General features: G+C 47.4%; 1 protein-coding gene across 1 annotated transcript in view; it reads right to left on the reverse strand.

Moving 5' to 3' along the window:
• GCC2 (GRIP and coiled-coil domain containing 2) overlaps window positions 1–14,227 on the reverse strand; it is a 124,091-nt gene that overhangs the window by 64,268 nt on the left and 45,596 nt on the right. The window contains exon 11 of the mRNA XM_082244532.1: window positions 12,339–12,503. Within this exon, the coding sequence (XP_082100658.1) occupies window positions 12,339–12,503 (165 nt within the window). The remainder of the gene's footprint in view (window positions 1–12,338; window positions 12,504–14,227) is intronic.

Consider the following 14,227-nt stretch of genomic DNA (forward strand, 5'->3'; position numbering starts at 1 on the left):
AGGAGCCTTGTCCGCGGGTCTAGAGAATCCCGCTCTTGGCTTGCCAGACCAGGGCTGCTTGGAAACTCCAGAGGAGGGCTTATAAGGTTGTGAACCCTTGTCGAAGGACCCTGAGGGAGGAAAAAAAAATTAGATTTTTGATTTACTGTAAAATCAATTTCTCTGATGTTCATTGACAGACATAGCTCCTGATTTTTCTTAACCATTGGGTTATACTGCCCTCTACAGGAGTAGGACACTAGGCAGGAAAAAGCTTGACTACGTCTTATGGGCAGTCCCAGGGGGTATACACCCACTCTCAGCTATAGGCACTCAGTTTTGTTACAAGCAGTGTTAGAAGAAAGCCAACTCCACAGAGGGGTGGGTGCTGTGTCTGTCAATGAACATCAGAGAAATGGATTTTACGGTAAGTCAAAAATTTCATTTTCTCTTTTGTTCACTGGCGGACACAGCTCCTGATTATCTTAACCATTGGGACATCCCAAAGCAGTGTTAAACATGAGGGGTGGGAAAACATCAGAAAAAATTGCCAAGGCTAACCGTAGCCAACCAGGTAACAGAGCTCAAACCATAAAAAACTGGAGCTCACCTGAAAAACAATACACCCTCAAAGAGGACCAGGTCCTCAAAAAAGCAGCCAGCAAAACTTTGCAGCCAAAAGAAGCATTAGCAGATGCCAACACAACCACTTTACAAAAAACTTTTAAAAAGTGTGCACCGACGATCAGGTGGCCGCCTTGCAAAACCTGCGTCACTGACGCTTGAAGACGGAAAGCCCAGGAGACATTAAGCATTCTAGTAGAGTGCGCCTAAACAGGGAAAGGAGGAACCTGACCCCTGATGCAAAAGGCCTGAACCCCCGTCTGTCTGATCCATCTGGAAGTGGTCGCAGAAGAAGCAGCCGACCCTTTGTGAGGTCCGTTCGTGAGAGCAAATAGAGAGTCTGACTTCCTAAAAGACCCCATAGCTGCCAGGCACACCCTAATTGCCCGGACCAAATCCAAGACATGCAAGGCAATTTCCTTTAGATGTTTAGGCCTGGGACACAGGGAAAGCAACACAATGTACCCGGTCAGAGACCACCTTAGGAAGGAATGGCGGACAGAGGCAAAGGACCACCTTATCCTTGTGACGCACCATAAGCTGAGCGAAAGGATAACGCCGTCAGTTTGGTCACCCTGCATGCAGAGGTGATAGCCACCAAAGAAGGCCACCTTCTGGGGCAGCATAAGCAGGGAAACCTCCCGAACATTTTCAAAGAGAAGCTTCAGTACAGCTGAAAGCACCACATTAAGAGGGTGGCAACGGAGCCCACACTGAAGGAACCAAATGTCGGACACCCTGAAGAAAAAAGGTACGCACCTGGGAGTGTGTGGCGAAAGGTCATTGGAAAAAGACCGCCAAAACCTGATACCTGGCCTTTGATGGTACTGAAGGGCAATTTCTGTTCAAACCCCCGTTAAAAGGAAGGTTAAGATCCGATCCATTGAGAAGTAGCGAGGATGAACCCCAAAAGACTCATACCACACAATGTACATCTTTCACGTACGATGGTAGATCTTCCTAGAGGCAGATTTTCAAGCTTTTAAATGCGTAGGAATCACTGATTCAAACAAACCTCCACCCTTCAGCACCTGGCGTTCAACAACCAAGCTGTATAAGCCAGCGACTGTAAAGCAGGATGGAAGACTGGACCTTGCGACAGTAGATCCTCCCCGAGAGGAAGTCCCCAAGGAGCATCGGCAACCAGCTGTAGCAGATCGGCATACCAAGACCGACAAAACCAGTCTGGAGCCACTAGAATGACCGGAATCCCTTCTGCCTGAATCCTGCACAGGAGACGTGGCAGAAGTTCGAGAGAGCTGAAACGAATGAGTCAGCCCACCCAAGAATGCCAGCTACTTAACGAGCCGCCAGGACACTTCTTGTGCCCCCTTGGTGATTGACATAAACCACGGCTGTGGCATTGTCCGAATGAATTCGTAGCGGACACCCCTGAAGACAAATTGTCCAATGAGCCAGACAAAATAGGATTGCTCTGAGTTCCAGTAGAACTCTGGCTGAGGCCAAGTTCAGAGTCAGACCCAGACAGGATATTTTTGTGGACAGAACCAAGCAGACTCATGAATGTTCAGGATCCCACCGAATTCTTTCAGAGTTCGCAGAGCAATCTCCTGTAGTCCATCAGAGCAGTCGGAGACTCCGCTTGCAGAAGGTGGTCATCCAGGTACCCCAGTACTGCAATCCCCTGCTGACTCAAAAAAGATGCCCCAGCACCGGGACCAATACTCATTTGAAGACCCGAGGTGCGGAGGTGAGACCAAACGTCAGCGCCAGAAACTGATAATGCTCCTCGTCCACGGCAAAACAGAGAAAGCGCTGGCGACCAGCACATATTAGAATGTGCAGGTAGGCGTCTTTTTTTTTTTTTTCAAAACATTTCATTGAAAAAAGATAAGGTAAGGAGCATTACAGAGAAAGAATGCCACATACAAGAGTACAATCATGAACAGTAAATATCAACATTTGAACAGTATAAAAGAGGAGATAACCCCCCTCATCATATATAGATAGCATGAAGTCCAGAGAGGTAAGGACAGATCAAAGCTAACGCAAACCTGAAGTAACCCAATAAGGTCAAAGTGTGGTATCGGCCTCATGTAGAGCAGCTATGGATGTCAAAGGTACCCTAAGGTGGAAGAACTCGAGCTGATATTCTATGGGACTGGTGTAGAAAGGGAACCCAACAATGGAGGAGAAGGACATGGATACCTTAAAAGTCACATGAGCTCCACAAGGGACCGACTGCTCAAGAGGGACACGACGTAGCACGTGCCCATGCACCGGGCTCCAGGGGCCCAGGAACGGGAGGGGGGCCCAGAAGGGCTAGGGTCAGAGTTGGGCGATGGAGATGGCACAAAGGTGCTCGCTGCTTGGGCAAACCAACCAGCATGAAGGTGTCCTTGATGTTGAAAGAAGCGAGCAGAAATCCCGCTGATGTAGGGACGCCACTACCATGTGAATGGACTTCATGCGGAACTTCTGTACGCGCACAAAGCAGCTTAGCGTCTTAAGGTCCAGAATTGGACGTACCTTGCCTTCCTTCCTGGGGACTGTAAAGAGGTTTGAGTAAAAAAACCTTGAAAATGTTCTGAAGCCCCTTGAAATAATTGGATTTTTGACTTACCGTAAAATCCTTTTCTCTTAAGCTCATTGACAGACGAAGTCCTCTTTGATTAATATCAGTAGGGTTATACTGCCCCCTACAGGAGTAGGACACTAGGCAGGAAAAACATTCTGGCCACACCTTAGGGGCAGTCCCAGAGGGTATATCCTCTCTCTCCCTGCTACAGGATGTCAGTTATGTAACAAAGCAGTGTCAGAGAATTCAACCCAACTCAAAAATAGAGGGGCGGGTACTGCGTCTGTCAATGAGCTTAAGAGAAAAGGATTTTACGGTAAGTCAAAAATCCAATTTTCTCTGTCGCTCATTGACAGACACAGTCCTCTTTGATTAATATCAGTAGGGACGTCCCAAAGCAGTGCCACAAATGAGGGGTGGGATAACGGAAATCAAAATCCAATCCAGAAGGCCCAGCCGGAGCCAAACAGAAGTATTAAAGGCTCATCGGACAAAAAGATGAGACTCAACTGAAAACCCAACAGGAAAAACCCTCGAGGTAGATCAACGGTCTCCTCAAACAGCGGCCTGCAGAACCTTGCGGCCAAAAGAGGCATCCGCCGATGCCAGCATATCAACTTTATAAAATTTTGTAAAGGTATGAACCGACGACCAGGTAGCCGCCTTGCAAACCTGAAGCACAGACGCCTGATGGCGGAAGGCCCAGGAAGCACTAAGCGCCCGAGTGGAGTGCGCCTTAACAGGGAACGGAGGAACCCAACCCTTGATAGAATAAGCCTGTACCACCGTCTGTCTGATCCATCTAGAGATAGTCGCGGCAGACGCAGGCAACCCCTTTCTAGGGCCATCCGTGATCACAAAAAGTGAATCAGTCTTACGAAAAGAGTCCGTAGTAGTCAAGTACACCCTGATCGCCCGAACCACATCCAAGGAGTGTAACGCAAACTCCCGAGGATGACTGGGCTTAGGACACAGGGAAGGTAGCACAATATCCTCATTTAGATGAAACTCTGAAACCAAGGAAGGAAGGATGGATTCGGACGAAGAACCACCTTATCCCTATGAACCACCAGATATGGGGAACGACAGGACAATGCGGCCAATTCTGACACCCTGCGTGCAGAAGTGATAGCCCCCAAAAAGGCCACCTTCTGGGATAAGGTAAGCAAGGGAATCTCCCTAATATTTTCAAAGGGAGGTTTCTGAAGAACCGACAACACCAAATTAAGATCCCAGGGTGGCAAGGGCGCGTGCACCAGCGGAGCCAGGTGCCGCACCCCCTGGATGAAATTCCGCACCAAGGACTGAGTAGCCAGAGGCTTCTGAAAGAAGATTGCTAACGCTGAAACCTGACCCTTGATAGTGCTCAAGGCCAGTTTCTGCTCAACCCCCTGTTGCAGAAAACCAATATTCGGGCCACCGAGTAAGAACGTGGAGGAAACCCAAGGGATTCACACCACACGATATAAGACTTCCATGTGCGATGATAGACCTTTCTGGAAGTCGCTTTCCTCGCTTTAATTAGAGTAGGAATAACTGAAGCTGACAACCCCTTGTCCTTCAGCACCTGGGTCTCAATGGCCAGGCCGTTAAAGCCAGCGATCGTAAAGCAGGATGGAAGATCGGTCCCTGAGACAGCAGATCCTCCCTGAGGGGAAGTCGCCAAGGAGCGTCCGCGACCAGCCTGACCAAGTCGGCGTACCAGGCCCGACAAGGCCAGTCCGGAGCCACAAGGATAACTGGAATTCCCTCTACCTCTATCCTGCGAAGAAGTTTCGGCAGCAACTTCAGAGGGGGGAAGGCATACAGTAGCTGATACTGCCCCCACGGGGCGACCACTAGAGGATCGTGGGAGCGGGCTACAAACCTCCGCACCTTCCTGTTGAGCCGAGATGCCAACAGATCCACATCCAGGGTGCCCCAACGAAGGCACAATTGGTGAAATACCTCTGGATGAAGAGACCATTCCCCTTGATCCAGAATCTGACGGCTGAGAAAATCTGCCTGCCAATTTTCCACCGCCGGAATGAATACCGCGGAGAGGGCTGGAACAAATCGTTCTGCCCAACGAAGGATGCCAGCCAGCCACTTCTACGGCCGCCAGGACACTCTTGGTGCCCCCCTGGTGATTGACGTAAGCCACGCCCATGGCATTGTCCGACTGGATCCGCACCGGGCTGCCCCGGAGCTGCTCGGTCCAGTGAATCAGACAAAGTCTGATCGCTCTCAGTTCCAATACATTTATCGGTAACTTGGATTCTTCCAGGGACCAGAGCCCCTGAGCAGATCGTCTGCCGAGAACCCCCCCCACCCGGATAGACTGGCATCCGTGGTGACAATCGTCCAATAGATTGGAAGAAATGAATTCCCTTGACTGAGCATCGGCGACCGAAGCCACCAAACCAGAGATTCCCTGGTCCGTTCGCTTAGCCGGATCCGATTGTCCAGGGAATCGGGATTCCGGTTCCATTTGAGAAGAATCTCCTTTTGAAGAATCCGGGTATGAGACTGGGCAAACGGTACTGCCTCGAAGGAGGCCACCATCAGTCCCAAAACCCTCATGCAAGTCCGCAGAGAAGGCCAGTTGACGGTCAATAATAACGGAGTCGTCGACTGAATCTTCTGGAGTTTCTCCGCCGGGAGAAACACTTTTGCCAAGGACGTGTCTCACCATACCGGAACAGGCGGGCACCAACTCGTGACAGAACCCCTCTCCACCGAGGTGGGGGGGCTGTCGGCCAACACGGACGCCGCGACTCCGATTCAGACTGGTCGTGGGCGATCTGGCGAGGCGTTTAACTCGCGGGGCCAGTCCCTCAATGGGACTATGTCGCGGCCAACCAAGCGCGGAGTTAGGGCCTGCACGCGCTCGTAGGCCGGATGGGGTGACCACTGGATCTCAACATCCAGCATGTCGCCCAGATCGAGCATAATTGCTTGAAGATCTCACAGGAACAAAAACTGGAGAGAAAAAGCTAACTAAAAAAGATTTATCTAAAAAAGCTTGCCAGGACCAGAGATCCCAGCAAGGAACTTAGGTCCTTACTCCTGACTAGGCAGAAAAAAACTGACATCCTGTAGCAGGGAGAGAGAGGATATACCCTCTGGGACTGCCCCTAAGGTGTAGCCAGAACGTTTTTCCTGCTTAGTGTCCTACTCCTGTAGGGACAGTATAACCCTACTGATATTAATCAAAGAGGACTGCGTCTGTCAATGAGCGACAGAGAAAATAAGTCTTGCACTGCTCCAAGGAGACCCCAAACAGGGGTAGCCCCAAAAGGCATTCTCCCTGAAAAGGTAAATCAGTTAAAGCTTTTTTTTTATTCCCTTTTAGAGATCTGGTCCGCGCCTTGGTACCACTGCCAAAATAGACAGCCTAGAAACCCGGGAAAAGGAAACCCCTTTGCTGATCTAGGCTTGTGAGTGTCTAAGGGGAAGGGGGAACCTCTGCCACAGCTGCATCCTCCATTTTTAAAGTTTCATGCACAGACACAAATGAGTGTGTCCACCAGCATCTTTTCAAGCACAGCTACAGGTGTGGAGGAATAATCTTCACTATCAGAAAAGTGAGGGCGCATGGCTGAAGACCCCACAGGAGCTGAATCAGATTTAGGATCTGATGAGACAGATGAGGCAGGGGAAGCAGGGTGGGGGTTGGGGCTTTTGCTAGCCCGCCACCCAAAAGCCACTTTCACCCAGCACACAAAAATGACTCCAGGACCACCATCAGTGCATTAATTGAGGGTTGGGACCCTGAGGGCCCCGCAGCCTCTGAGAGGGGGTCAGGGTGGGAAACGTGCTCCAAGGTCTCCACTGGTAAAGAGGGGGGGGGGACCCCCACAAAATGTGTAGCACTGCCAAGGGACACCCCCACTGCGCTGGTAGCGCCACCAGGTCCCAAGCAAAAAAGCACCTTACAATCATGCAGCAGGGGCCCCACCAGACTCCCCCACCCCACCAGAAAGGCACCGGCTGCATCAGGATAGCACTTTCTCCATGTGTGGCGTCCAGGAAAAGAAAAGATCCTGGAGTCAGCACCAAGGGAAAAGGAGGGGCCCCCACAGCCGAAATCCCCACCCAGAGGCTTCTCTGTAATGTCAACCGCTTTGTAGTATGCTGGACCAACAAAAAATGGCTGCCTGACTACACAAACATTGCCGCCGGACATAAACGATAACAGACTACAATTAAATGGCTGCTGCACGTGGTTCCACGAGGCTCCCAGGAGGGATCCCTGGGGCACAGGAATTAAACCTGAGGGAAGAGGGGAACTGGGCACAGGGCCCTCACACAGGTACAGTCCCCACCCCCCAAGCCGTTAGCCCAGGCGCTGGTGGCGTACCCCCCCACCCCACCATCAACACAGCACCAGGCCCTAAGCTAAGATACAGCCGGGGGGGGGGGTGTGGATGGGGGGCTAGATGACCCACATGAACCACCAGAAGATAGGGGGGTCTAACAGAAAGTTAGGAAACCCGGGGGTCCGACCGTCCTAGGAAGGGGACCGTGTCCACCCCAAAAACCCTCCAGGGGGAGAGGGGACAGCTGCTCATCATAACAAAAACCAGACGGGCACCTCTCCAGACAGACCTCCTTGCCATTTAAATGGGGGGGCCTGTCGGCAAGGAGGAACGCTGCGACTCAGGCCGAGACCCAGTCGTATGCGACCTCGCGAGGCATTTATCTCGCAAAACCGGCCCCTGTCCAGTAGGGCTATGTTGCAGCCCGACCTAGCGCGGAGCTGTGGTCTGTGCACGCTTGCTGGCCAGACTGGGGCGACCAGTGGATCTAGATTATACAGCCTGTCACCCAGTCAAACAGTTGATTGAAGATATCGCAGGAAAAAAACGGGAGCAAGAAAGCCATTTAAAAAGGGAATATAATTGCCAAGACCAGAGATCCCAGCAAGGAATTAGGTCCTAGTATCTATAGCAGAGAGGGGGGGAGGGGGGGGGGGAGTATACCTCCTGAGACTGCCCATAGGCACAGTCAAGTTCTTTTTTCTTCCTAGTGTCCTACTCCTGTAGGGGGCAATATAACCCAATGGTCAAGAATCCTAAGGAGTGGGTGTCCCTCAATGAACAAGAGAGAAAAATGGTTTTCATAGTTTGTTATAAAATTTTGCAAACAGGTAATTTTTCTCCTTTACTAATGTGCACTGAGAAGGCTGCACTGACACTGACGGGCATTGATAAGCTGCACTGATGGGCACTCGCAGGCAGCACTGATAAGTGACACTGATGAGGAGGCACTTATAGGCAGCACTGGTGGCAGGCAGTGCTGGTGGGCACTGTTGGGACTGCACTGATAATCAGTGCCCCGATTACCAGTGTACAGTAGATGTCCCTTTTACACAAGCTGGTTATCGCCTCTACACTCCTCACGCAAAAAAGGAATGCTGTTAATCAGCTTGTGTTTACATTGCGATCAGCAGTCATTCGACTGTGGTTATTGGTAAAGGGCAGCTGTGATTGGCCCTTTACCCCAATCTGTGATCAGCTGTGTCCCAAGGACAAAGCTATAGAGCGTGCTGGATAGCACATAGGAGGTCCTACTAAAACTGGACGACCGCGCTGTAGCCATCATTTGGCTATAGCGCGGTCAGCAAGTGGTTAAAAAGGGACCAAAACTCGAATAGTGGGGATATATAACTGCCACCCAGGAGCCTTGTACTGCGTCCATAGACACAGACAGTGCCTATGGCTCCCGTTGCTCTCAGAGTCTCCTGTAAGACTAGGAGGAGCAGTGATGCTGCAGACAGGACAGTGCTGGAGTCAGGTCAGTGTTTGGGTGGGGGGGGGGGGGGGGGGTTGGTGTAACAAGTGGTGCAACATTTTTTACCTGCAGGGAATGCATGAAGGTAAAAAAAACTTTTTACTGTAGAACCACTTTAAATACATTACCCACTTCCCACCCAGCCAATATACATAAACCTGTATGTCCTCCCAGAGCTGTGCATTGGTACACATCTAGGGCATGCAACGGCATGTATGTAACCAACTGTATCCACCAGAAACAGCCGATTACTGATCACAGTACTGGGCCACCATGAACAACCCTGGTACCCTATGATCGCTGTGACCAATCATGGTTTCAATAGGCACTATGGTAACACTATACTACTCTGGTGAAAAAAAATAAATAAATTATATATATATATATATATTTTATATTTTATATGAGTATTGTTGCTGACCATGTCTATCCCTTTGTGACTACAGTGTACCCATCTTCTGATGGCTACTTCCAGCAGGATAATGCACCATGTCACGAAGCTCAAATCATCTCAAACTGGTTTCTTGAACAGGACAATGAGTTCACTGTACTTCAATGGCCTCCACAATCACCAGATCTCAATCCAATAAAGCACCTTTGGGATGTGGGGAACGGAAGATTTGCATCATGGATGTGCAGCCGGAAATCTGAAGCAACTGCGTGATGCCATCATGTCAATATGCATCAAAATCTCTGGGGAATGGTTCCAACACCTTGTTGAATCTAAGCCAGGAAGAATAAAAGCATAACTCCACTTTTGTTGAGGAAAAAAAAAAAAAAAAACGTTCCCCTCAGGAAGATCTATGTACAGTGCAAGGATTATAACAAACTTTGTTGCAGATTCCTACCTTTTGTTATTCTCAAGAAATCACTGTTTGTTCCTCTGTGCTGAGTGAGTCTAATGGGAGTGGTTTCATAACTATGTCAGCTTCTACAGAATCAGGGCTCTAATGAATAAAAATTAAAATATTATGGTTGCATAAGTGCGCACTCCCTTTAATTAATACTTGGTTGAAACACCTTTGATTTTCTTACAGCACTCAGTCTTTTTGGGTACGAGTCTATCAGCATGGCACATCTTAACTTGGCAATATTTTCTCACTCTTCTTTGCAAAAACACTCCAAATATGTCAGATTGCGAGTGTCACTCCTGTGCACAGCCCTCTACAGATCACCCCACAGATTTTTTGGATTCAGGTCTGGGCTCTGGCTGGGCCATTTCAAAACTTTAATCTTCTTCGGGTGAAGCTATTCTTTTTTGATTTGGATGTATGCTTTGGGTCATGGTCATGCTGAAAGATGAAGTTCCACTTCATGATCAGCTTTCTAGCAGAAGCCTGAAGGTTTTGTGCCAATATTGACTTGTATTTGGAATGGTACATAATTCCCTTTACCTTGACTAAGGGCCCTGTTCCAGCTGAAGGAAAAAACAGCCCCAAAGCAGGATGCTGCCACCACCATGCTTCCCTGTGGGTATGGTGTTCTTTTGGGGATGTGCAGTGTAGTTTTTGCGCCAAACAAATCTTTTGGAATTATGGTCAAAAAGTTCAACCTTGGCTTCATCAGACCATAACACATTTTCCCACAAGCTTTTGGGACACTTCAGATGTGTTTTTGAAAAATTTAGCAGGGCCTGGATGTTTTTCTTTATAAGAAAAGGTTTCTGTCTTGCCACTCTACCCCATAGCCCAGACATATGAAGAATACAGGAGATTGTGGTCACTTGTACCACTTAGTCAGTACTTTCCAAATATTCCTGCAAATCCCTTAATATTTCTGTAGGCCTCTTGGCAGCCTCCCTGACCAGTTTTCTTCTCGTCTTTTCATGAATTTTGGAGGGACGTCCAGTTCTTGGTAATGTCACTGTTGTTGTGCCATATTTTCTCCACTTGATGATGACTGTTTTCACTGTGTTCCATGGTATATCTAATGCCTTGGAAATTCTTTTGTAGCCTTTTCCCGATAGCTTTTAACAATAAGATTCCGCTGATGCTTTGGAAGCTCTCTGCAGCCCATGGCTTTTGTTTTAGGATGCGACTAAGAAAATGCCAGGAAAGACCTACTAGAAGAGCTGAACGTTATTTGGGGTTAATCAGAGGCACTTTAAATTATGGCAGGTGTGGACTGACTCCTATTTACCACGAGTTTGAATGCGATTGCTTAATTCTGAACACAGGTACATCCCCAGTTAGAGGGTGTGCACACTTATGCAACCACATTAATTTAGGTTTTTATCCCCCCCCCCTTAAAACATTTCAATTTGCTCTTCAATTGAGTTGTACAATTTATAGATCACAATAAAAGGTGGAGGAAAAATTTTAAACAGGGGTGTGTAGACATATATATATATATATATATATATCTTTGTATATCTGTGTGGCCAGCCATTATCTCTGGTCACTGCAGTACAATGTCACCAGACCAGTGCGGTCAGTCAGTATTCCTAAACACCACTGCACCAGTCAGGGTTCTTAATCACTGCCATCCACTCACAGTGTTTCTAATTACCACCACATCAGTCATCTTGTCCCTAAACACCTCCACATCCGTCATCTTGTCCGCAATCCCCGCCACATCAGTCATCTTGTCCGTAATCACCAACACAACAGTTACTGTGTTCCTGATCCCCGCCACAACCAGTTACTGAGCCCATGATCACCATCGTAGTAGTCCCAGTGCCCAAAAACATTGCCACACCAGTCCTATTGTCCCCAATACCGTACCGTATCCCTGATCACCGCAACACCAGTACAGTGTTGCCTCTGCCTGCCACCTGTACTAACCCTGGCCTGTTCACGGACCATGTATCTGCCTGCGGCCTGAACTGATCCATCTGCACATCCTGCTGACTACCATTCCTGCATTCATCCAGGCCAGTGGACATAGAATTCCTGGGGGCAGCCATGTGCCAGTAGGCTAGGCTTACTTGACTTCTAGGAACTGGGACTGCTTTAGGGGATGCTACACTAAGCTATATTCCTTGACCACTTCCACAGTGGTGACGGTGACCATTACAGAAAATAGATTTTTCCGATACACAAGCAAAATGTCCAGTACATAATCATTCCAGACAGTGAAAAAGTCTCACACGTGGTATACTCAGGAGGAATAGCAGAATGTGTTTTGGGGTGTTATTCTATGTATGCTCATGCTGCATTTGAGAAATATATATTATTAAACTGGCAAATCTGTAAAAAAAGAAAAAATGATTTTCTTTCCGCATTTTCCAAAAATAAATAAAATGAAGTCTTGAAAAAGTCAGAAAAAAGGGGGTGAAAGCGACCGATATTAAGCTGGTTAAACAAAAAAAAAAAAAAAAAAAAAAAAAAAAAAAGGAGGAAGCACTGAAAATATTTTCCAGTTACCTGTTGTAATATTTACAGAAAATAGCTGCATATGCGTTTTATTTTAGCATACTTGCCCTTATTTTTTGCTCTTTAATCAGTTTTTCAGCTTCCAAGTCTTTATCTAGTGCAGCTTTAGCTCTGTGCATTTCAAGTATCTGAGCTTCCAGTAACCTATTGTTGGACTGCAATGTTTCCATGCGGGTCACCAGGTCTTCATTAACAGAATTCAGCTTCTCATGCTAAAATACAGTTGCATGACATTAAAAGAGTTGAATGGTCACAGCATACACTTTCATTTTAAAACAAAACTTGGTAGTAGCATTGCAAACAATTATTGACAATCCAATGTAAGCCTATTTGAACTCTGCCTCCTGTAACTTCTTTCAGCCCCTTGAAAGGCAGGTTCTGTAAAAAGTGTTACACAGCAGTTCCTACTCTCAGGGAATAGCGAATACATGGCACAGAATTAAGAGAAGTAAATGTTTCGGGATTTTCACAAAGTAAGTTTGCAAAGATCGTTCAGATTAAGAAGAGTAGGCTAGAAACAACTGAAATACAATATAGAAATTATTACATAGGAAATTATTACATAGGAGGAGTTAATATTTAGGACTCCTTGGGATGTGCCAATGCACTGGACAAGGAAGGCATAAAAGAAACAAGGACAACAAGCCCAAAAATCACAAACAGAAATGGGGGAACCCTACTACAAAGCTGCCTGCAAGACTTTTCACCCAAGCTGGCAACTGCAGAGGCATAAACATCAACCTGTTAGAATTCAGTAAACTTATGAAGAAAACACCAGATAGCAGTCTTCTAGTAGAATAGAAACATAATGCTGAAAAAGCCCATTAAAAACATTCCTAGTAGAATGGGCCTTATTTGGGAAAGGGCGAGCCTTGGCTTTTTCCCCCCCCCATTTGCCTGAGAAATAAGCAGACAAATCCACCTAGATATAGTATATCAAGAATTGGTTTTAATCTTGCAAGGATCCTGGGGCAGAACAAACGGAATCAGACTATCAAAATGAAGCTGAAGAGTTTAAATAAACTTGGACAGCTCAAGTAGCATCCAAACAGTAAAGCATCTTCTCCTTAGGATGCTTGGGATGAGGACAAAAATGATGGCAACACAATGCCCAGACAGTCAGGTGGAATGAAGAAACCACCTTAGAGAAGAAAGAGGTTTGATGCCTCAACACAACCTTATCTGGGTAAAGATATGAGTAAAGCCCGGTATACACTTAAAGTTTTTTTTTTTGCATTCAACCCAGTGGGCTAACTATGTGATGTTAGTACAGCAATCTTCTTGCTGAGATATTGTGTTCTGACAGAGGGACTGCTCCCCAGCCAGAACACACCAGTCAGTGCTCATATCCATTGGCTGCCAGCGCTGATCAGATGCTGATCGGCTGCTGTTATTCCAGCATGCTTGTTCGACAGAAGCCGGACATCTGGTGGGGGATTTTGCTTTGAATATTACAATAAATTAAATAGCGAATAGCGGTTAAAATAGCGGTTTTGTGGTGCTCATATTCAGTGTAGTTCCACTTTAAAGTTAGTGCAAACCACATAAAAAGCCCTCTGTGGCCTTCTGTGTCTGAGCCAGCCCTGGACCCAGAAATTCTTCCTGGGAGGAGTCATCTACATTAGATAACCTAATCCTCAAAGACTTCCACTTCTTCCTCTTCCTCCTGCAGAAGAATTACCTCCAACATTTCATCATCCTTCAAAAGGGGAGAAAGGGAAGGAGAGTGTCCATGTTTGCATCCCAGGTGTTCCAAGGCAGTGAGAAAACCTGAGAGCAGATTTCACCATCCAAAATTAGCTGCAGACAATTCCCCTTTTGACACAAAAGAAGTGGAGGACTTTACCCCTTAAAAAGTGAAGGTACCATATATTGGTAGGGATTCAGAGCATCAATGATGATGATGTCCTGTGTAGGAAGAAGCAGGTAGCAAGGA

The sequence above is a fragment of the Pelophylax lessonae genome (assembly GCF_965119305.1).
Source record: "Pelophylax lessonae genome assembly, chromosome: 2".
Lineage (NCBI taxonomy): Eukaryota > Metazoa > Chordata > Amphibia > Anura > Ranidae > Pelophylax > Pelophylax lessonae.